Genomic DNA, 22790 nt, shown 5'->3' on the forward strand with positions numbered 1-22790 from the left:
GATGCCGTCTTATTTAATGAGCCTTCACCCGATTCCCCCACTTTCAATTTACGTGCTGTCCGATATTCCTACAATCCCCAAATAGATACTCAAACACACATACAGAGGCGTGCACGCACACACACACGTACGTCCCCCCTCCCCCCATGTCTTGCTGCTGGCAGGTTAATCCTTGGAGCGTTTAATAATTAATTCATTAATGAATTTCCCTCCTTTAATTAGTACAGTTCACCTGGTAGGACTGACGGGGTGCTGCTGGTGACCAGCTCTAGTATAGCAGAAAGAACACACACACAGAGGTAGGTGTATGAATGTGTTCCGTCTCCTGGCCTGTCTTTGTGAGAGGGGAAGTGACATAAGCCAGCAGCCATGAAACACATCCTGTCAGCACGCCCCAATCACAGCACAGGCCTGCGCTCTGCCAGACCTGACACACATACACCCAGGGAGACCACACACACACCCACCCAGGAAGTCCACACACACACCTTCCATAAGATAAGGAGACAACACACCCTCACCACTCTGGTGCATCCTCCCACCATATGCTGCCCCCCTACCCTGACAGAAGGCCTACATTTTACCAGTTCCAACCCAACTTTGCTATTTAGTGACTTCTTTCATTATAATCTTAACTTTTGTTGTGCAGAAAGTTTATACTATTATCTTGTGTATTTTATTCATCCTGTCAGTGTATTTTTTTTCAACTCTGCATAGTTGGGAAGGGCTCATAAGCAAGCATTCACATTAAAGTCTACACTCGTTGTATTCGGCGCATGTGGCAAATACAATTTCATTTTGATTTGATCTCTATGCAGCATGTGTGTGAGAGAACCAGATAGAGCTAGAGGAGAACGGTTGGCAAGGAGATGTATTATAGAACACTGTCAATCCATCCCTACCACGGTGGACCCAGAAATAAAATCCAAAACACGGCGTACCCCAGAAGCAGTCAACACCATAATACCAGCAACCCAGAAAACATACATCTATACACCACAGTTTCAGGATTCTTTTGAATTCACCATTAACAAATCAGACATTGTGAATGGGATAAATACACTGAACTGGTTTAATCTCCTATGAAGTTCATTTTAGATGTTAAAATGCCCTCTACTGGGCTGATAACACAGTACATCTAGTGTGGCATCCAAAACCCAACTAGATATAACTACACACACACACACACACACACACACAGAGTGCCAGTCAAAAGTTTGGCGACACCTACTCATTCAATGGTTTTTCTTTATTTTTACTATTTTCTACATTGTATAATAATAGTAAAGACATCACAGCCAGGAAATAACACATACAGAATCACTGCTGCAAAGAAAGTAGTGGCAAAGAAACCACTACTAAAGGACACCAATAAGAAGAAGAGACTTGCTTGGGCCAAAAAACAAGAACAATGGACATTAGACTGGTGGAAATCTGTTCTTTGGTCTGATGAGTCCAAATGTTTTGGTTCCAACCGCCGTGTCTTTGTGAGATGCAGAGTAGGTGAACGGATGATCTCCGCATGTGTGGTTCCCACCGTGAAGCATGGAGGAGGTGGTGTGATGGTGCTTTGCTGGTGACACTGTCAGTGATTTATTTAGAATTCAAGGCACACTTAACCAGCATTGCTACCACAGCATTCTGCAGCAATACGCCATCCCATCTGGTTTGCGCTTAGTGGGACTATCATTTGTTTTTCAACAGGACAATGACCCAACACACCTCCAGGCTGTGTAAGGGCTATATGACCAAGGAGGAGAGTGATGGAGTCCTGCATCAGATGACCTGGCCTCAACAATAACCCGACCTCAACCCAATTAAGATGGTTTGGGATGAGTCGGACCGCAGAGTGAACGAAAAGCAGCCAACAAGTGCTCAGCATATGTGGGAACTCCTTTGAGACTGTTGGAAAAGCATTCCAGGTGAAGCTGGTTGAGAGAATGCCAAGAGTGTGCAAAGCTGTCATCAAGGCAACGGGTGGCTACTTTGAAGAATCAAAAATATATATTTTAATAGTTCGTCTTCACTATTATTCTACAATTTAGAAAATAGTAAAAATAAAGAAAAAACCTTGAATGAGTAGGTGTATCCAAACTTTTGACTGGTACTGTATGATATACACACACAGCATTCAGAAAGAATGCAGACCCCTTGACTTTTTCCATATTTTGTTACGTTACAGCCTTACTCTAAAAGTAAATAAAACAGTTTTTTTTTACCCTCAATCTGCATACAATACCCCATAATGACAAAGCAAAAACAGGTTTTTAGAAATGTTTGCAAATGTATAAATAACAGAAATACCATATTTACAAAAGTATTCATAACCTACTGATATAAATTCCATTGATTGGGCATGATTTGGAAAGGCACACACCTGTCTATTTAAAAGGTCCCACAGTTGAGTGTCAGAGCAAAAACCAAGCCATGAGGTCGAAGGAATTGTCCATAGAGCTCAGAGACAGTATTGTATCGAGGAGTGGAAGGCAACACAAGCTCACAAAACGGGATTGCCGAGTACTGAAGTATGTAAAAATAGTCTGTCAGACACCATCTGCCCCAATGCATAGAACCACCTGTAAAGTTTGGTGGAGGAGGAATAATGGTCTGGGGCTGTTTTTCATGGTTGGGGCTAAGCCCCTTAGTTTCAGTGAAGGGAATTCTTAATGCTACAGCATTCAATGACATTCTAGACGAAAGCCCTTTCCTGTTTCAGCATGACAATGCTCCAGTGCACAAAACGAGGTCCATACAGAAGTGGTTTGTCGAGCTCAGTGTGGAAGAACTTGACTTGCCTGCACAGAGCCCTGACCTCAACCACATCGAACACTTTAGGGATGAATTGTAACGCCGACTGCAAGCCAGGCCTAGTCGCCCAACATCAGTGCCCGGACTCACTAATGCTCATGGCTAAATGGAAGTAAGTCCCCGCAGCAATGTTCCAACTTGTAGTGGAAAGCCTTAAGAGAAGAGTGGAGGCTGTTCTAGCAGCAAAGGGGGGGGACCAACTCCATATTAATGCCCATGATTTTGTAATGAGATGTTCGGCCAGCAGGTGTCCACATACACAACATGACCTAAGGTATCTACAGAACTTAACATTGAAGGAAAGCCCATGGATAACCTTAAACATAATGGGCAGAAGAGACAACAAACCAAAGCACATTTAAACCAAAATGACTTGAATATTCCAGGATTTCACAAAGGACATAGACGATGACACCAGCTCCAAAGTCAAACAATTATCAAGTTAGTTTTTCAAAAAACAATATTTATTGATACTTGGAATACTCATTTAAAAATATTTTAGAAATCTTTTTTATTTTTACGAGCCTATACAACACACTCCTTAGAACACAGTTTAATAGTACAAATAAAAAATAAACAAAGTATAATTCATAATTTAAGAATCTTTCCCAGTATCATTGCAGGTTAAATTATAGAAATATATATTTTTTTAAAACATGTTGAGGCACAATTTAGAGTTTAAGACTGAGATATTGCATTAAGACAATGCTACGTTTTGGAGAAGAGACTTGTTCACTAGCAACACCAGTCAGTCCACAATAGTGGGTGTATCAATATAATAACAATATCCTTTAAGAAAACATATAGTTCAGACATTTTAAAAGACAGATAGGGGACACAGAGAATGCCAATGGAGAACCACGTAAAAAAGGCCATTCTACTCCGCCTCCTCATCTTCAGAGGTTTGAGAAGTGAACCTGGAACAGCAGCAAACAGTCTTTGGGGCGGCTTCCCGGACAAAGACAACGCTTAGTCCTGAACTAAAAAGTACTTTCAATCATTTAGCATAATTTTGGGTGCAGGACTAGGCTGAATATTTGTCTTGGAAACAGCCCCTTTGTGCATGTGTCAGGGCTCAGTGTGTTCCTGCTCACGAGAGGACTCTCTGCTGAAAAATCCTCTGTCCCTGATGGTTAGGTTTCCATCACAGTTTACACAAGTGCTGCTGTCACAGGGTAGGGGGCTGGAGCTCTGGGGGACCCCCGAGTCGTGGCTGTGGCCTAGACCTGATGATGTGGTGCTGGAGAGGCAGAGAGAAGAGGATGAGAGCACTCAATGAGTAAAAGGTCAGAGGTCATGTGCCCATTTTGGCTTACATAATTTCTCAGTCAACAGTTCAGCAACTTTGTGCATTATTGTGCATTTATTCCATGGACAATCATCTCTGTTGTGAGTCAATCAACGGATGACATTGAAAAACCTTCGCTCAATCCATACATTTCGGACAAGAAATCAAAACGTGCCTGTACGCTTACCTTTCGCAGTTCGAGTCGCAGTACTCCTTGCGGCTCTTCTCTACGGGGAAGCGTGTACGGTGGCAGTCGCTACACATCTGGATGGCCTGGGCCACTGTGTAGCGTGTCTGGCCCGAGACACACGCCTCCATCTTGGTCACGCTGAGCTGGGATTGGAGGAACAGGTGCACTCTACTGTCAGACAGCAGCAGGGGGTCCTGGAGGACACTGACGAGAAAGATCTACCCAATTAATCATAAAGAACACCGGCCAAAAAACTAGCAGTAGATACATACAACTATCAAGAACACCATATAGAGTTGAAGTAGGAAGTTTACATACAGCTGAGCCAAATACATTTAATCCTAGTAAAAATCCCCTGTCTTAGGTCAGTTAGGATCACCACTTTATTTTAAGAATGTGAAATGTCAGAATAAAAGTAGAGAGAATGATTTATTTCATCACATTCAGAAGTTTACATACACTCAATTAGTATTTGGTAGCATTGCCTTTAAATTGTTTAACTTGGGTCAAACGTTTCGGGTAGCCTTCCACAAGCTTCCCACAATAAGTTGGGTGAATTTTGGACCATTCCTCCTGACAGAGCTGGTGTAACTGAGTCAGATTTGTAGGCCACCTTGCTCGCACATGCTTTCTCAGTTCTGCCCACAAATTTTCTATAGGATTGAGGTCAGGGCTTTATGATGGCCACTCCAATACCTTGACTTTGTTGTCCTTAAGCCATTTTGCCACAACTTTGGAAGTATTCTTGGGGTCATTGTCCATTTGGAAGACCCATTTGCGACCGAGCTTTAACTTCCCGACTGATGTCTTGACATGTTGCTTCAATATATCCACATAATTTTCCTTCCACATGATGTCATCTATTTTGTGAAGAGCACCAGTCCCTCCTGCAGCAAAGCACCCCCACAACATGATGCTGCCACCCCGTGCTTCACGGTTGGGATGGTGTTCTTTGGCTTGCAAACCTCCCTCTTTTTCCTCCAAACATTATGATGGTCATTATGTCCAAACAGTTATATTTTTGTTTCACCAGACCAGAGGACACTTCTCCAAAAAGTTCGATCTTTGTCCCCATGTGCAGTTGCAAACCGTAGTCTGGCTTTTTTATGGACGTTTTGGAGCAGTGGCTTCTTCCTTGATGAGCGGCCTTTCAGGTTATGTCGATATAGGACTCGTTTTATTGTGGATATAGATACTTTTGTACCCGTTTACCCCAGCATCTTCACATGGTCCTTTGCTGTTGTTCTGGGATTGATTTGCACTTTTCGCACCAAAGTATGTTCATCTCTAGGACACAGAACGAGTTTCCTTCCTGAGCGGTATAACGGCTGCGTGATCCCATGGTGTTTATACTTGCGTACTATTGTTTGTACAGATGAACGTGGTACCTTCAGGCATTTGGATATTGCTCCCAAGGATGAACCAGACTTTATTTTGATTTTCCCATGATGTCAAGCAAAGAGGCACTGAGTTTGAAGGTAAGCCTTGAAATACATCCACTGGTACACCTCCAATTGAATCAAATTATGTAAATTAGCCTATCAGAAGCTTCTAAAGCCATGACATAATTGTCTGGAATTTTCCAAGCTGTTTAAAGGCACAGTCAGCTTAGTGTATGTAAACTTCTGACCCACTGGAATTGTGATACAGTGAATTATAGGTGAAATAATCTGTCTGTAAACAATTGTTGGAAAAATGACTTGTGTCATGCACAAAGTATATGTCCTAACCGACTTGCCAAAACTATAGTTTGTTAACAAGAAATTTGTGGAGTGGTTGAAAAACGAGTTTTAATGACTCCATCCTAAGTGTATGTAAACTTCCGACTTCAACTGTAAGTCTTAGAGACATTACAACAGTGTGTGGTAGGAGGTTAAATGAATTGTTATTCTGAGCACTCTGGTATCCTATGCCAAAGCACTACAACAGGAGAAATGGAGAAGGAGATTGTAGTCTCAGCAGGGGTGAAAGTAGATGTATTTTCTTCCTGGGTACGGAACCTCCTATGTGTGTGCATGTGTACAAAACATTTAATAGAAATACATAATAGAATCTCAATTCATTTAATAGGATCTCTATGGGCCTAGTAGTAACTATTACTAATTGAACTCAAATGTATTACCTTTTAATGTGGCATAAACACCAGTCATTATGTTTTCATCTGATTGTCAAACAATCAAAAGGGTTCCTGTAGGCTACCCGCACATGACAGCTGATTGGCATTATCCCTACACTGCGGTCTGCGCGTGTCAGTCATCTCTGCCTTGGGAAAATGTCAGTGTTTCTACCACACCGCCTTCTAGAGCATACCTGTTTAAGTCCATTTTTTTATACGGCTGACTAGAACTTCGCAATGTGGACAAAATTCCATATCGAGATAAATTGCCTGAATTGATGCAATAAATAAAATAATACGTTTAAAATACATTTTTATTCTAATTTACACTACTACTTTGACGATTGTTGCCATCAATTGTCCCATTAACCCATATCAGAAAACCTTTTATTTCAAACTTCACATTTCTCTAGTACAGGCTACTTATGGTAATGAAGGATATCAGCAAAATGCCTGCGATAAGTGATCGGTATGGTCGGTGTCAATCATTTTTGGTTTATCGTTCCAGCTCTATGGCTGACATGATAAATACCCACTGGTTGAACCAACGTGGAAGACGTTGAACTGATGTTTGTGCCCAGTGGCTAATGTTGTAAAAGCCTAGTTTTCTTGAAATTGTGTTTTAATTATTGTGATAGGCACATCATTTTGCCAGGACAACGTACAGGACTGGCTTACTTTCACTCCTGGTCATCAGTACTTAATGTGTTCTGTTTCAACGCTGTAACATTGTGGAGTGGAGGAAATGAATGAAGTAGCCACAAGATGGCGTTTGGTGCCATAAAACCATGGGTATACCTTCTTATACAGGGCAAGCAGAGAGTCTCCAAAACAAATGTCAAAATACTGGAGGAAAAAAAATTAGATAGCAGACCTCAATTCCAAATAAATGGCTGCAGAAAATGTTTCCTAATGCACACAAGGGGATCTACACCACAGATTGATATGGACTGCTTGACCTGATTACTAGAGGTAGGAAAACATCTGGCAAACTGACTTTGGTTGCATCAGACCCACTGATGGGCAATATCTAGATTCTAGCTCATCCCGTCAAGCCTTTTGAACATATACAAACTGGTAGTCATTCACAAGGCTGAGGGTGAGAGGTCACTCACGTCTCTAGGAACTCCTGTAGGCCCTTCATCCGCTGGTTGACCTGATAGGGGTTGTTCAGACTGAAGAACGGATTCCAGGGAGGTAGTTTGGGCAACTCACTTTAAAGAGACAACACATGTTGAACACCTTATTTGGATACACAAAACATTGTAAAACCTTTTTTTTTTTTATAATGCTTTATAATAAACTCAAGTCATAAGTTCGCACTTCATACAATGTGACTAGTCGACCCCTGGTAAGAATACAATGTGACTAGTCGACCCCTGGTAAGAATACAATGTGACTAGTCGACCCCTGGTAAGGATACAATGTGACTAGTCGACCCCTGGTAAGGATACAATGTGACTAGTCGACCCCTGGTAAGGATACAATGTGACTAGTCGACCCCTGGTAAGGATACAATGTGACTAGTCGACCCCTGGTAAGGATACAATGTGACTAGTCGACCCCTGGTAAGGATACAATGTGACTAGTCGACCCCTGGTAAGGATACAATGTGACTAGTCGACCCCTGGTAAGGATACAATGTGACTAGTCGACCCCTGGTAAGGATACAATGTGACTAGTCGACCCCTGGTAAGGATACAATGGGCAAGTGCATACCCTGTGTATGGATCATTGCTTTAGGAGTGAATAAATTATGCAGTGAAGGCCATCAGTGACGTATCCCAGGGTTATACGTACATGAGCATAGCATTGTCCTGCAGACGCTGCCGGAGCCAAACAAACTCACTGTACTGCCTACGCACACAGGACGTCTTCTTCCTAAAACACATGCTATTGGTCTACACTCAGGAAGCAGGAAGAACAGACAGGAAGGTTGAGGTAAGTCTCCTCAGATTCCTCATTATATCACAAGCTGAAGATAATGTTTAATGATGATAAGATGATCAAGCGGAGCGTGCCATGCAGGTACAGTACTCACATGTAAACAGATCTCGTAGTCGATGTGCGTGTGCCAGAAGTCATCTTTGTGGAACTGTGGATCCTGGACCCAGACACTGACAAACTCCTTCAAAAAGTCCCCAAAACAAAGTGTTGTTCAGAGGTGAAGTGTGCCTCAGATAGATACCACGCACATCCCGATCTATCAAACTTTTAGTTTTTTATGTTTACACAAGAACAATGAGGCCACAGGATAAGAAACCTTTCAGCAGAAATATCACCTAACCTCCTCAAAAAAACTAATATATAAGTCAAATCCACTAAATGAGATTGAGGCTTAATATGGAGAATGAATAAGATCACCAAAAAGCTACAGCATGTGCAAGTTTTTGTTCCAGACCAGCACCAAAACACTAATCACGAATATTAGCTCTGGTTAAAGAACAAAAGCTCTGAGAGCAGGATTAGTGACTACTGCTGTAATAGAGTAATGACAGACGGCTCGATCACGCACCTGTTTCATTAGACTGTCAATCCTCTCCATTGTAGAATGGAATCTAAGGGAGAGAGGACAGAGACAGGGCAGAGACAATTGGTAAACAGTGAGGCATTAATGAGGTTATAACATGTTGTGCTTTTCTCTAGTAACCAGTGTCTCTATGCAGTTATACGAGTCAGTTATATGACACGAGGGGGTTCTTTCTCACAGAAAAACAGATGCACTCAGCAATGTTTAGTCAAACAGTCAAAGTCCACTGTTCTCAACCCAAGATGCCCAAAAGAGCACAGGGAGCATATTTTGGCAAAACAGCAAACCTCAACTGCATAGAGAAGAACAACCTAAACTGCATGAGCGCTCTAACAACACAAGCCATTGTAAAATAAAATGTAAAATAAAATGTAAAAAAAGGCCAAATGCCCTAGGAAGTGGATTTGCTGCGAGAAGAGAAATCTCCCTTATCCATAAACAGCTTACCCACTCAGTAATAAAACAGCACAACACAGTCCTGTAAACAATACAAAGCCTAGGTAAGCATGTGGCATGCTGCAAAAGAGTAAAGCTACAAGGTATACAGGACTAGGGTAAACACTGACACAAATTCCATTTATATAAAGCAAAGTTTATACTGTACAGATAAACTTTGGAAAGTATAGACCTTTGTAACGTCTTTTGAAAACGAGCGGAAGTGAACCCTGGAACGCCAAGAACTTCTGGTGCATTTGTAAACAGCTGTTCCATTGCGGCTGTAAACAGCTAGCTAACTTAGTCTATCTGCTAAAAACAATGTTAGCTACCTAGCTAGTGAACAGATTCAGTCCCAAAGAGAGAAATAGGACAGTACAAAAACACAACGGCAACGAAATATCCAATGGTATATCACCTGAGTATAATGCAGTACGTCCTGGTCTAATTGAGATGTTTCCTAACCTCAGTTACAGAGACCTGTGAAAGCTGTTACACCCTGTCTGCGGATGAAGGTCCCAACGAATGTGCCAAGTCCTGGAGAGACTAAAGGGTATCTCGCCAATGGGTTATATATGCTATTGGTTTACTGTTAGAATTAGTTGTAGGACTCCAAAAATACTGTTAAAAGTATCAATGCATAGATGTAGAAAATGCATGGCCAACCTTGCTCCCAGAGATCTAGCTGCTGGTTTCTGTTCCGGCCCAACCCTGTCATTCTGCTTATTTTTGTATTAGATACTATTCACTTAACTATTCAATCATCTTGTTTTGGAATAAGATGAATGTCTAAACTCACAAAACCATGACCTTTGTTGGGACAGGATAACAGTACTTCAGGTCTAAGGGACAACTACCTAGGTGTCTGGCTAGACTGTAAACTCTTCTTCCAGACTCATATCAAACATCTCCAATCCAAAATTAAATCTAGAATCAGCTTCCTATTTCGCAACAAAGCCTCCACTCACGCCGCCAAACATGCCCTCGTAAAACTGACTATCCTACTGATCCTCGACGATGTCATTTATAAAATAGCTTCCAATACTCAACTCAGCAAACTGGATGCAGTCCATCACAGTGCCATCCGTTTTGTCACCAAAGCCCCTTATACCACCCACCACTGCAACCTGTATGCTCTAGTCAGCTGGCCCTCGCTACATATTCATCGCCAGACCCACTGGCTCCAGGTCATCTATAAGTCTATGCTAGGTAAAGCTCCGCCTTATCTCAGCTCATTGGTCACGATAACAACATTCACACGCTCCAGCAGGTATATCTCACTGGTCGTCCCCAAAGCCAACACCTCCTTTGGCCGCCTTTCTTTCCAGTTCTCTGCTGCCAGTGACTGGAACGAATTGCAAACATTTTTTTTTAATCGCTGAAGCTGGAGACTTATATTTCCCTCACTAACTTTGAACGTCAGCTATCTGAGCAGCTAACCGATCGCTGCAGCTGTACATAGCCCATCTGTATATAGCCCACCCAATCTACCTACCTCATCCCCATATTGTTTATATTTACTTTTCTGCTCTTTTGCACACCAGTATCACTACTTACACACCATCATCTGCTCATCATCATCTGCTCATCTATCACTCCAGTGTTAATTTGCTAAATTGTAATTACTTCGCTACTATGGCCTATTTATTGCCTTACCTCCTCATGCCATTTGCACACACTGTATATAGACTCTTTTTTTATATTGTGTTATTGACTGTACGCTTGTTTATTCCATGTGTAACTCTGTGTTGTTGTTTGTGTCGCAATGTTTTGCTTTATCTTGGCCAGGTCGCAGTTGTAAATGAGAACTTGTTCTCAACTGGCCTACCTGGTTAAATAAAGGTGAACATTTTATTTAAAAAATAATAATAAATAAAAGGGTAGGTCCATCACCACACAATGGCTACTAGGGCATGGCCTCACTTTGTCTTTCTTGATTGCTCACATCCTATCGCAACTGTATTGGAGGAGAAGGTACAAGGTCCCTCCCCTCTGACCTTCTCCAATGGGTTTTTAGAAGGAGGCGAGGAAGGATGAATTGAGAAAGAGCCTAACACTCACCTGTCAACCAGCTCACGTGCTACACATTCAGCCCTCTGCTAAACTCACTGACCTCCTTCTCCGCATCAACCTCAGCAACCAGCAGAGCCAACTGTGTGAACTACGTCAATCTAGCACCCACATAATTCATTTTAAAAGGCATTCATTCTGCTAAATTGACTCAGATCACACAGTCAGCAGGTGAGTTATACTGTCGGTGGCGTAGGAGGAGGTGAAAGGGGTGTGACTGTAGCAGAGGTAAGCAGCAGGTGAGTTCTAGTAGCCACTGTGATGTCATCCCCCCGAGACTTGTAGTGTCTCCGGTCTATCGTGAATGTATCTACAGTATATTCTAATACCGTAAGCATCTCAGCTGCGGGAGGATCTCCTGCTGATTTGCTTCATTCTACTGTCTTACTTCTACAGTGGTTGGCATGCTAGCTACAAGTGTCATTGGTTTAGGGTTTGCTCCATACAGTGATGGAACTCATACATTACAGGGCTACTCTGCAGTCCATGTAAAAGTGATACTTCACTGTGGTCACTCTCCAGGGTATTTCTCTCTTGCCTCCACTATCCATGCTCTACCCTTTCGGTTACAGTGGATGTGAGATGATTTATGGCATGCATGCCCAATGCAGACATACAGTATGATTGGATTAGTATTGGCCTCGTGGGCATGGCCAATGAATTGGGATGAAACGGTTACCAGTTTCACGATAAACTGTGTTTGATTACCACGGTTTGAAAAACTCACGGTAAATACTGTCCAGCATCAACCAAAGTTAGCAACAGTCTGACGCAGGCGCAGCCTGCAACGTGGGTTTTGTTTTGTGTCAAAACATGGCGGAAGGCAGTGATAGTGCTCGAGAGATTTTTCGGCCTTAGAGGACCAAATCTGAAGTGTGGTCGTATTTTGGGTTATACAAGAGTGCTGAGGGAAACCCTGTCACCCTGTCTGCAGAACATACAAAATAAAAATAAATAAAACATAAAAAATATATATATTATTTAAATCGCTGTGAAAGGGGGCAACCCTTCAAATCTCTTGAGTCATCTTCGTGACCACCACCCACTACTTTATAGCGTATACAAGGTAAGTTAACTTTTAGCTCAATGCATGATGTGGGGACTTCGGAATGGGGGAAAATGCTTGTCAATAATGTAAACTGAAGCTTTCAGTGTTACCTACTCTTATAAAAACACTACACATTGTTCTGCTGCTGTATGCGTTGTGGGTCTGCAGGCTATTCACCCATTGCACACGATAACACGTTATGTAGTTTAGACACCCAACCAATATATTTTGTTCAATTAAAATTCAGCAGATGTTGACTTGGTTGTAAAAGTGTACCAACAGGAGAAACACTATAGACTCCTATATTTATGTCAATTGTTGGACTCATTGCAATTACTATCACTGTCTTCTTAAGACTCATTTGTATTTATGTAAATTGTGCATGGGGTTATTGCATATACTCAAATACAACACAGAAGATAGAGTCTGTGTGTCTGTGTGAATAATAATGTAACACCAAAAATAATAATAATACATTTGCTATTCCCTTGTTTAGAGTGGGAGCGCAGCAGGCAAACCCAGTGATGCTACTGGTCCCTCATCTACAGTTGTGACAAACACTCGAGCAAGCATTTAAAAAGGCAGGCTGCTTATGCACGCACATCAAAACATGCTCAAGACCTCACTGTAGCCCTTTCATATTACATTGCAAAGGATATGATGCCATTTCATATTGTTGAGAGACCAGACTTTCTGAGGCTGATGAAGGTTTCCGTGCCTCACTACAAAGTGCCATCACAAACATTATTTTACAAGACTGAAATCCCAAACCTGTACAACCAGGTTAAAGCTGATGTTGTGAAAAAGTTTGGCTCAAAGGCACATGGTTTACTACAGCTACTGACCTCTGGACCAGTGAAAGCGGGGGTGGTTAACCCTACATCAGCTTCACTATCCATTACCTCACCCCAGACTTGCAACTGGAATCAAACTGCCTGGAAACAGTTCTTCCCAGAAGATCACTCGGCTCACATCAGAGTTTTTTGAGAATATGCTGGAAGAGTGGGGGAGGGGGTCAACAAAAAAGTCCTGGTCTGCATAACCACAGACAACGGAACAAACATGATCAAGGCTTTTGAAGAGTTCTGTGGCTTGGGTGCTTTGGCCATAATTTTTCACCAGGCCATGTCAAAGGCTCTGAAAATTCAGAGAGTTGACACAGCAGTCAAGGCCCGCTGTCATCTGGTCCAAGGCTTCTCACGGAGCTGGAAGGGAAAGAGAGAACTGAGAGAAAAGCAAGATGCCCTCAACATGCTACAGAAGGCTCTGATCCATGATGTGGTGACCAGATGGGGATATACACACAAGATGCTTGAGTGTTTCCTCAGTCAACAGCAGCCAGTCTGTGCGACACTGTCTGGTGAAAGAGGAACATGGCATCTGATGCCCAAGGATGCCGACATAACTGTCATGGAGCAACTGTGCCAACTCCTTGAACCTCTGAGAAAGTTTACAGATGCACTTGCTTCAGAGACACGAGTGACACTGTCAGCCATCAAGCCTGTCCTGGACCACATCACCCGTGACGTTCTGGTGGAAAAGGATACAGAGCCATCCCCGACCAAGGGGATGAAAAGGGTAATGAGAGAAGACCTTAACAACAGATCCACAGAGAAGGCAAAGAGTGTCATGCACATGGCTTGTTTCATTGACCCCTGCTTCAAAAAGGAGCTTTTTAGATGAGCCTGAGGATGCAAAAGTTGACACTGACAGCTGTGTCCAGGAGGCCTTGAAGCTGGCAGCTGCACAAGTCAGGGATGAACCACAAAGCATCAGCAGCGCCTCCACTACCAACATACCCACAGTGGCATCAGAGAGGAAAGGCCTCGCTGGGTTGCTGAGAAAGATCACCTCTCTGCTGCCTTGCTGAGGTGAAGAGGGTCAGATTCCGACCCCCCCCAGAAGACAGAGTGAAAGAAGAGATCAAGGTCTACCTGTCTCTGCCACCCATTCCAGCAGAACAGGATCCACTGGTGTGGTGGAGGGGCCATGCATCAGAGCTGCCTCACCTTGCCAGGGTTGCCAGGAAGCTTTTGTGTATCCTAGCAACCAGTGTGCCATCAGAGTGTTCAGTGCCAGCAGGCACATTGTCTCCCCTCGCAGATCACTACTTAAACCGGACAAAGTAAATATGCTGACATTTTACATTTCAATCTCAAGTGAACAAAGATGCATACATACAGGATGTTAGGCCAGCAGCACCTTATTTCTTTATGAAGGAGAGAACATACATACAATCAGTGCTGTTCATTTGATTTGTTTACTAATTTTGTGTTGTTATTTTAATGTCAACACCTGCACATTGGATGTGTTTACATATGGTTGTATTGTCCTTACATGCACATTGCTTTACTTGTGTTGCTTTTATATGCACATTTGATTTGCTTACTTAAGGTTGTGCTCATTAAAACCTGCACTAGGGAAACCTTTACCTCATGGCTACATTGTGCTATCTTTAACATTATTATTTTAATGTTTATGCACACAAAAAGTGCATAGTGCTGCTAATTTTATTTGTTTTTTGGTTTCAATATAAAACTTGGTGAAATTATTTCAGTTTAAAGAAATTGAAAATCCTGTCTCGGAGCTCATCGGACAATTGCGTCGACATCATGGCTTGGTTACATTTGCAAACATTTCTAAAACCTGTTTATTCTTTGTCATTATTGGGTGTGTAGGTTGATTGATTAAATCATTTTTTGTTTTATTTTAGAATAAGGCTGTCACAACAAAACGTAGAAAAAGGGGTCTGAATACTTTCCGAATGCACCGTATACTCAAAAGTATGTGGACACCCCTTCAAATTAGTGGATTCGGCTATTTCAGCCACTGTATAGTGTATCATAGGATGCCACCTTTCCAACAAGGCAGTTTGTCCAATTTCTGCCCTGCTAGAGCTGCTCCGGTCAACTGTAAGTGTCATTATTGTGAAGTGGAAACGTCTAGGAGCAACACCGGCTCAGCCGTAAAGTGGTATGCCACACAAGCTCACAGAACAGGATCGCCAAGTGCTGAAGCACATAAAAATCTGTCGAACGCCATCTGCCCCAATGCATTATGCCAACTGTAAAGTTTGGTGGAGGAATAATGGTCTGAGGCTGTTATTCCATGTGAAGTGAATTCTTAACGCTATAGCATACAATGACAGTATAGACAATTCTGTGCTTCCAACTTTGTGGAAGGCCCTTTCCTGTTTCAGCATGAAAATGCTCCCGTGCACAAAATTAAGTCCATACAGAAATTGTTTGTTGAGATCAGTGTGGAAGAACTTGACTGGCCTGGGCAAAGCCCTGACCTCAACCCCATTGAACATTTTGGAATGACTTGGAACACCGACTATGAGCCAGGCCTAATCGCCCAACCTCACTAATGCTTGTGGCTAAATGGAAGCAAGTCCCAGCAGCAATGGGGGATGGGGGGGTAATTCCTGCTGCTATCTGACTTTTTATGTAAACAATGTGGCCGTCAAACATTGGAATCGTATGCTAGCTACATTTTTAGTTTAGTTATATTATTGGCTGTCGTGAGAGAAATGAATCTAGCTGGCTAACAAGGTAAGCTGATCTTTCTCTACATCACGCTAGCTAGCTCTGTGGTTACTTGCTGTGCTAGACAAATGTAACACCACCAGAGCAAAACGGATAATAAAACAGGAAATTAACGTTGTCTGATTATTTTGTTTAGTGGACCTGGTAGCAACAAGCCAATGTGTGTATATAACTACTTTCTTGTGTTTACGTTTTTTTGGGATCAAGAAACACGAACTTGTGATTGCTAGACAACTAGCTAGCTATAAGCGCTGGATGTCTACTGGTGAACCTCTTTGTTGCGTGTGTATTATAGAATGTGTTATTGTTTTGACAGTTGAAAGGGTCTATTAAAGAGACAGAACATTGAAGAAGAACTGGGCAAAAGACATGCTACAACAGGCCAATGTTAATTGGACATCAATGGATATTGGTTTGTTGAGAAAATACATCAAGAACTGCTAAAACATTTCCCACTTCTAATGAAATAACACTGAAAACATTCATTAATAAGGAGACTTATAGAACCTGGGAGCCAATTTCTTTATCCATGTGGCCCCGAGCCCTAGGGGACATCTTATTTTTGGGATGCCCATCTTTCAGGGTACAGTGGAGACTCATTCTTCCTGAGAACAAGATGAGCTATTCACATTTCAGAGAGACTCATGTTTCCTCCTCTCACTGCCACTTCCAAGAACTGAGGACAGGATACAGGGATAATGAACCTACTCAAGCAGAGCCCTGTGCAGAGAGTCTAATGCCAACCTCTCACCGGAAAAGGCTATCAACTAACCCAATCCTACTAAACATCACATGATATTATTCGTGCCACTATTGGCCAGTTAACAGCACAACAGATCATCTAATTTACTGAGATTTAGTTCAACTCCCTATGCATGGCTAAATTTACACAGCATGACTGAATGATAACATGTAGATATGCATCAACAAATCTGACATCAGTTATATGCCACAGAATTTAATACATTGCGTATAATTCTATGGTAGCCTATTAATAATAATCCAATAGTCATTGTACCAGGAATGCAGATATGTGTCTGAATTCTTGTTCACATTGGCAGTTTGAAGTGACACAAATCAACAAAAAAACAAAAAAAATTGCATATACAATTTGAATCTTCATTTTCCTTCAGTCTGATATGCCAAGCCACATTTCAAACTCCCTTCGTTGGTGGTTTGAATCTTATTCCTGCCCATGCGACTTGAGTCTAAGGTCAAATCTGATTTAGTTGCCCTCAACAGGTTTTTAGACTTATTTGGTATATCTTGATTCTTGCTAGTTACTCTGTTGGCAATTTGACAAGAACATGCGGTAGCTAACACTCTTGTTATTAGTTTAGAAACGAATTAGAATGTGCTAGAACACTAAACAGCCATCTAGCTGCTGCGGCTAGCCAAAAAAGACTTGTTTTGAAAGATGGATCATCTCATCCTTTGAGGCTTTAAGTGTTCTTACACTTTGATTTTGAACATTCAAAGCCACTGGGAAACATCCATGGCAGACTTTGTTGTCACCTTATCTTGCTACATATTTTTTGAGTGATAGGAAGCATGAGCACCACCAATCCGGCAACACCACTGTGCACACACCTGTCGTTACTATGACAACTAGTGTAGCCATGTCAGCAAATTACTGCCATCTAAAACACACACAAATCCGATTTGGTTACTTGCAGTTTGGACAGTCAGTATTCCAAAACATATTTGAGCATTAAGGCCTGCAGTGTGAACAATGCTTGATAGCATCAGGCAGCTTGGGGCTGTTTACAACCAGAGTTCAATCAAAACAGCAAAAATGTTTCTAGGTTGTGCAAATTAAAGTCATAATTACGGGAAGTCCCCCATAACGGAATTACGACTCCGCTTTTTCACTTTAAAATGTATACCAAACAAAAAACATTGATTTCAAAGTTTAACAAACCATGAAAATGTATGCACGATGACTGCTTTGAACAATTTACACAGTAAAAAAACATGTACTGGAAAAACTACAGATGCAAAGTTTGGTAACAGAATTACGGTAAAATCTCCCTCAGTTCTCCCTGTATATGCAGTTCTTCCTGTAAATGTGTTTTTGTAAAAATGTCACTAGAAATTGTTAAACAGTAGTCTATGATTTGTTCAACTTCGAAATTAATGGTTTTTGGAATTGCCCTTATACAACTACTACAACAACATCCTAATGTTTGAAACGAGACAGCCTTTCCTCATTCTGTTGAGTTATATTTTACAGTTACAAAAACGTATTTGTTGCGAGTTTTAATAATGCGAGTTTGCTTGGAAGCAATTGGAGAAAGTGTGACAGACAGGTATGTTCGGTTTGAAATGGGCTAAACAGAGGTTAGTTAGACCGCCTGCAATAAGGTTCAATTATGCACATAGATAGGCTAAGCAGCAATAACAAAAATCACGCTCCAAATTTCTGTTGAATTACAAAATAATTCTGAGAAATTGATTGCCTTCGAGGTAGCCTACATTTGATTGGCATTTGAACCGTTGCAAACGCATGAGCCACACATTTGAAACACACCAGGGGCAATCGGATAACTTTTCACCAAATGAAAAGCATGTTTATCTCTAATATAGCACTACGTTTCTTCTTACCCTTCAGCTGGAAAGTTGTTGGATAGGACTTGGTGCCGCTGGGGCGGACTTCGCTGCGTGCTCTGTTCGCGGTTAAGCCGACTGGAGTTGTTGTCTGAAGAACCGGAGGATGACGCGCCCTCTCTGTTCCTTCATTTTGCTCGTGGACGTTCCTGGTCTGAAATCAGGGAGTATTTTTGCCAAAACTTCAGTGCACAACAACGCATTTAAAAACAAACCAAACAATCCTTTGACTGAGCTACTGGAGAGGATACATTTCTTTGCTGAATACCCCCCCATGGGCGTCGCCCCCAATGTGCTGGAAATCCATCCAGCACATTGGGGGCGACGAAATAAGGGACTCCATCATTTTCAATGAAGGGGAACGAAGTTGGCGGGGGACCGTGACCAGGTTAGGAACAAAATGTGAAAGCCGAACTTTTGTTCAATACATACATCGTGTACTCCGCGACATCGCCGTGCTATTGACTAATCGAAGCTCACTATAGCTTCTAGCCCCTACTGCATTTAGCCCCGGCGGCAGGTAGCCTAGTGGTCAGAGCTGTTTGTAGATCAAATCCCCGAGCTGACGAGGTAAACATCTGGTGTTCCACCCCTGAACAAGGCAGTTAACCCACTGTTCCTAGGCCATCTTTGTAAATAAGAATTAGTTGTTAACTGACTTGCCTGTTTAAATAAAATAAAAATGGACACCTAGCACTATGTAGCCTGCTTCCTAGCACCAAGATGAGGGTGAAGGAAGCTTGGCTTTCTGCATTTATTGAATTTGGCCTTTACTATTATAGCCCATAGAAACGCATTGAAAAACACGTTCTGATATGTACAACAACAAAACATTTAAATCATGAGGAATAAGGTTTTGAAGTGTCTGTCCTATATCTAGGAGATTTAAGAAAGCTCAGGAAATAAATATTTTTTTGGCACAAAAAAGGTCCTGCGTTACCTTCAGATGAGTGGGGGTTGTCGAGCAGAATTGTGTGAGAGTGGGGTCATAGTTACTAGGCCAAACCGTTCAGACGCTTCGTACGTTTTTGTGAGAAGACCGATTTTCGGGAAGGCCGGCATCGGCGGATGTTCTGGATTGAGACGCAGCCCATGCAGATGTCTCTGTTTTAAAACCTGTTTGGGATAGGGGGCAGTATTTTCACGGCCGGATGAAAAAAACGTATCCAATTTAAACTGGTTACTACTCTTGCCCAGAAACGAGAATATGCATATTATTAGTAGATTTGGATAGAAAACACTCTGAAGTTTCTAAAACTGTTTGAATGATGTCTGTGAGTATAACAGAACTCATATGGCAGGCAAAAACCTGAGAAGATTCGAAGCAGGAAGTGGCCTGTCTGAGAATTTGTAGTTCTTCTTTCTAGTCCCTTTCGAAACTACAGTATCTGTGGGGTTACGTAGCACTTTCTAAGGCTTCCATTGGCTCTCTAAAGCCTTCAGAAAGCGGATTGAGGCGTCTTCTGTCTCTGGGCAGAGTATAGTAGCTCAGTTTGTCAGTGGTCTGCCTGGTGACAAAGAGATTGGATATGCGTGTGTAACCGATGTGAAATGGCTAGTTAGCGGTGGTGCGCGCTAATAGCGTTTCAATCAGTGACGTCGCTCGCTCTGAGACTTGAAGTAGGGTTTCCCATTGCGTTGTAAGGGCCGCGGCTTTTGTGGCGCGATGGGTAACGATGCTTTGTGGGGTGTCAGTTGTTGATGTGTGCAAGGATCCCGGGTTGGGGCGAAGAGAGGGACGGAACCTACACTGTTACACGCGTTCACGCAACCATGCTGTTTTTTCTTTTCCTCTTTGAATGAATACACTATTGTCCGGTTGGAATATTATCGCTATTTTATGAGAAAAATACCATAAAAATTGATTTTAAACAGCGTTTGACATGCTTCTAAGTACGGTAATGGAACATTTTGAATTTTTTTGTCTCGAAATGCGCTCGCGCGTTAGCCTTTGGATAGTGACCTGAACACACAAACAAAACGGAGGTATTTGGACATAACTATGGATTATTTGGAACAAAAACAACATTTATTGTGGAAGTAGCAGTCCTGGGAGTGCATTCTGACGAAGATCAGCAAAGGTAATACAATTTTTCTAATACTAATTCTGAGTTTAGTGAGCTCCGAACTTGGCGGGTGTCAAAATAGCTAGCCGTGATGGCTGAGCTATGTACTCAGAATATTGCAAAATGTGCTTTCGCTAAAAAGCTATTTTAAAATCTGACATAGCGATTGCATAAAGGAGTTCTGTATCTATAATTCTTAAAATAATTGTTATGTATTTTGTCAACGTTTATGATGAGTAATTTAGTAAATTCACCGGACGTTTTGGGTGGGAATGCATGTTCTGAACATCACATGCCAATGTAAAAAGCTGTTTTTGGATATAAATATGAACTTGATTGAACAAAACATGCATGTATTGTATAGCATAATGTCCTAGGAGTGTCATCTGATGAAGATCATCAAAGGTTAGTGCTTCATTTAGCTGTGTTTTGGGTTTTTGTGACATTATATGCTGGCTTGGAAAATGGCTGTGTGATTGTTTTTGGCTATGTACTCTCCTAACATAATCTAATGTTTTGCTTTCGCTGTAAAGCCTTTTTGAAATCGGACAATGTGGTTAGATTAACGAGAGTCTTGTCTTTAAAATGGTGTAAAATAGTCGTATGTTTGAAAAATTGAAATTATTGCATTTTTGAGGTTTTTGTATTTCGCACTTCGTTCTTCCATTGGATATTGGCGAGGCATTCCGCTAGCAGAACATCTGTCCTCAACAGGTTTTAAACTGACAGATTTTGGATGGACATTTTTGTATTATGTTAATTAGATTGACACGTGTGCATCAATAGACTCTAAGTATTTTAAGGACAACTTCCTTATTATAATAATGACTTATCAACCATCATATGCAGAAACAAAGAAGAAGAAAATGGATTGATGAGAGCAAATCCCTTAATATGCTTCTGTCATGTCTTTTCAGATCAGTGCAGCTGAAGAAAAGGAGTCAAGGAGAGGAGCCAAGAAGAGGACGACACTTAAGTCTATTGAGGCTTCTTAGGACAACCACTGGACTTGGACATAACAGACCATGTTGATTCTTATCCATATAACTTAATCTATGGCTGTCCTTACAAACCTAGAAGAGTATGATGCACTAAATGTGATGGTAGAATACAAAGTGCTGCCAAAGACAATTAAATTGATACACCTGGGATTATCAATAAATCAAAAATATCCTTTGAGCAACCAGTTGGTCAAAAGTCAAAATATCCATGATACACAATCAGATTTAGGTTCTTATAGGAGTTTTTCAATCTTTATTTATACGTTTTTAACTTCATCATGTTTTGTGGGTTCACCCGATAGCTGATCAAAGGTTGAGCCATAGATGTAGGTCAACATATAAACATCTCCTACAGTAGGAGTCCTACATCTCTGGTTTGTCAGCTACTGTCTAGTTCTAGACCTAGGCTCTGTCCCAAATGGACCATATACCCTATAATGTGCACTACTTTTGACCAGGGCCCATAGTCCACATGGGCCTCGGTAAAAAGTAGTGCACTATATAGGTAATAGGGTGAAATTTGGGATGAATCCCTAGTCTGTCCATCTACAAGTACTTAACTAGATTTGCCTGATTGAGCATAGGACTCTGCTTGACGTGGACCTGCTGCCAGGAAGCCTGGATGCCATTGATGCTGCAACACAACGTCAACATTTTAACCCTAGCCCAGACGGAATGCACAGACTTATCCTGTCTAATCGTCTGCCTCTCATATCATTTAGAAAGTACTGTATGTTGTGGACGTATGCCTAACTTGTCGAATGTAAAAAATAAAAAGTGCCAGTAAGGAATGTTCTCAATGATTTTAGGGAATCACTCTTTCCTTGTTTTCACTCAAGGGGTTCACTAGTTTGAGGGATAGAATACCCTCCGTTCTCATTACAAAATGGAATAGAATCAAATCGAAATGTATTTTTCACATGCGCCAAATACAACAGGTTTCACCTTACAGTGAAATGCTTACTTACAAGCCCTTAACCAACAATGCAGTTTTAAGAAAAAGAAAAGAAAAGTAACAAATAATTAAAGAGCAGAAGTCAAATAACAATAGCAAGACTATATACAGGGGGTACCGGTACAGAG

The 22790-nt window shown here is 41.7% G+C and overlaps 1 protein-coding gene and 1 long non-coding RNA gene across 2 annotated transcripts; one reads left to right on the plus strand and one right to left on the minus strand.

Moving 5' to 3' along the window:
* Nucleotides 1–3250: 3250 nt before the first annotated feature.
* Nucleotides 3251–18900, minus strand: LOC106570515 (sorting nexin-10A). The gene is made up of 7 exons (XM_014142933.2): nt 18638–18900; nt 8918–8960; nt 8444–8530; nt 8203–8303; nt 7518–7616; nt 4284–4490; nt 3251–4048 (listed from the first exon to the last, which is right to left on the minus strand). The coding sequence occupies exons 2-7, from the start codon at nt 8945–8947 to the stop codon at nt 3877–3879; spliced, it is 696 nt and encodes a 231-aa protein (XP_013998408.2). The 5' UTR covers nt 8948–8960; nt 18638–18900; the 3' UTR covers nt 3251–3876.
* Nucleotides 18781–22502, plus strand: LOC123726855 (uncharacterized). Its single transcript, XR_006759004.1, has 2 exons — nt 18781–19028; nt 21624–22502. It is a non-coding gene; the product is annotated as an uncharacterized lncRNA (long non-coding RNA).
* The last annotated feature ends 288 nt before the right edge of the window (nt 22503–22790 follow it).

Source organism: Salmo salar, chromosome ssa14 (assembly GCF_905237065.1).
Source record: "Salmo salar chromosome ssa14, Ssal_v3.1, whole genome shotgun sequence".
NCBI classification, from domain to species: Eukaryota; Metazoa; Chordata; class Actinopteri; order Salmoniformes; family Salmonidae; genus Salmo; species Salmo salar.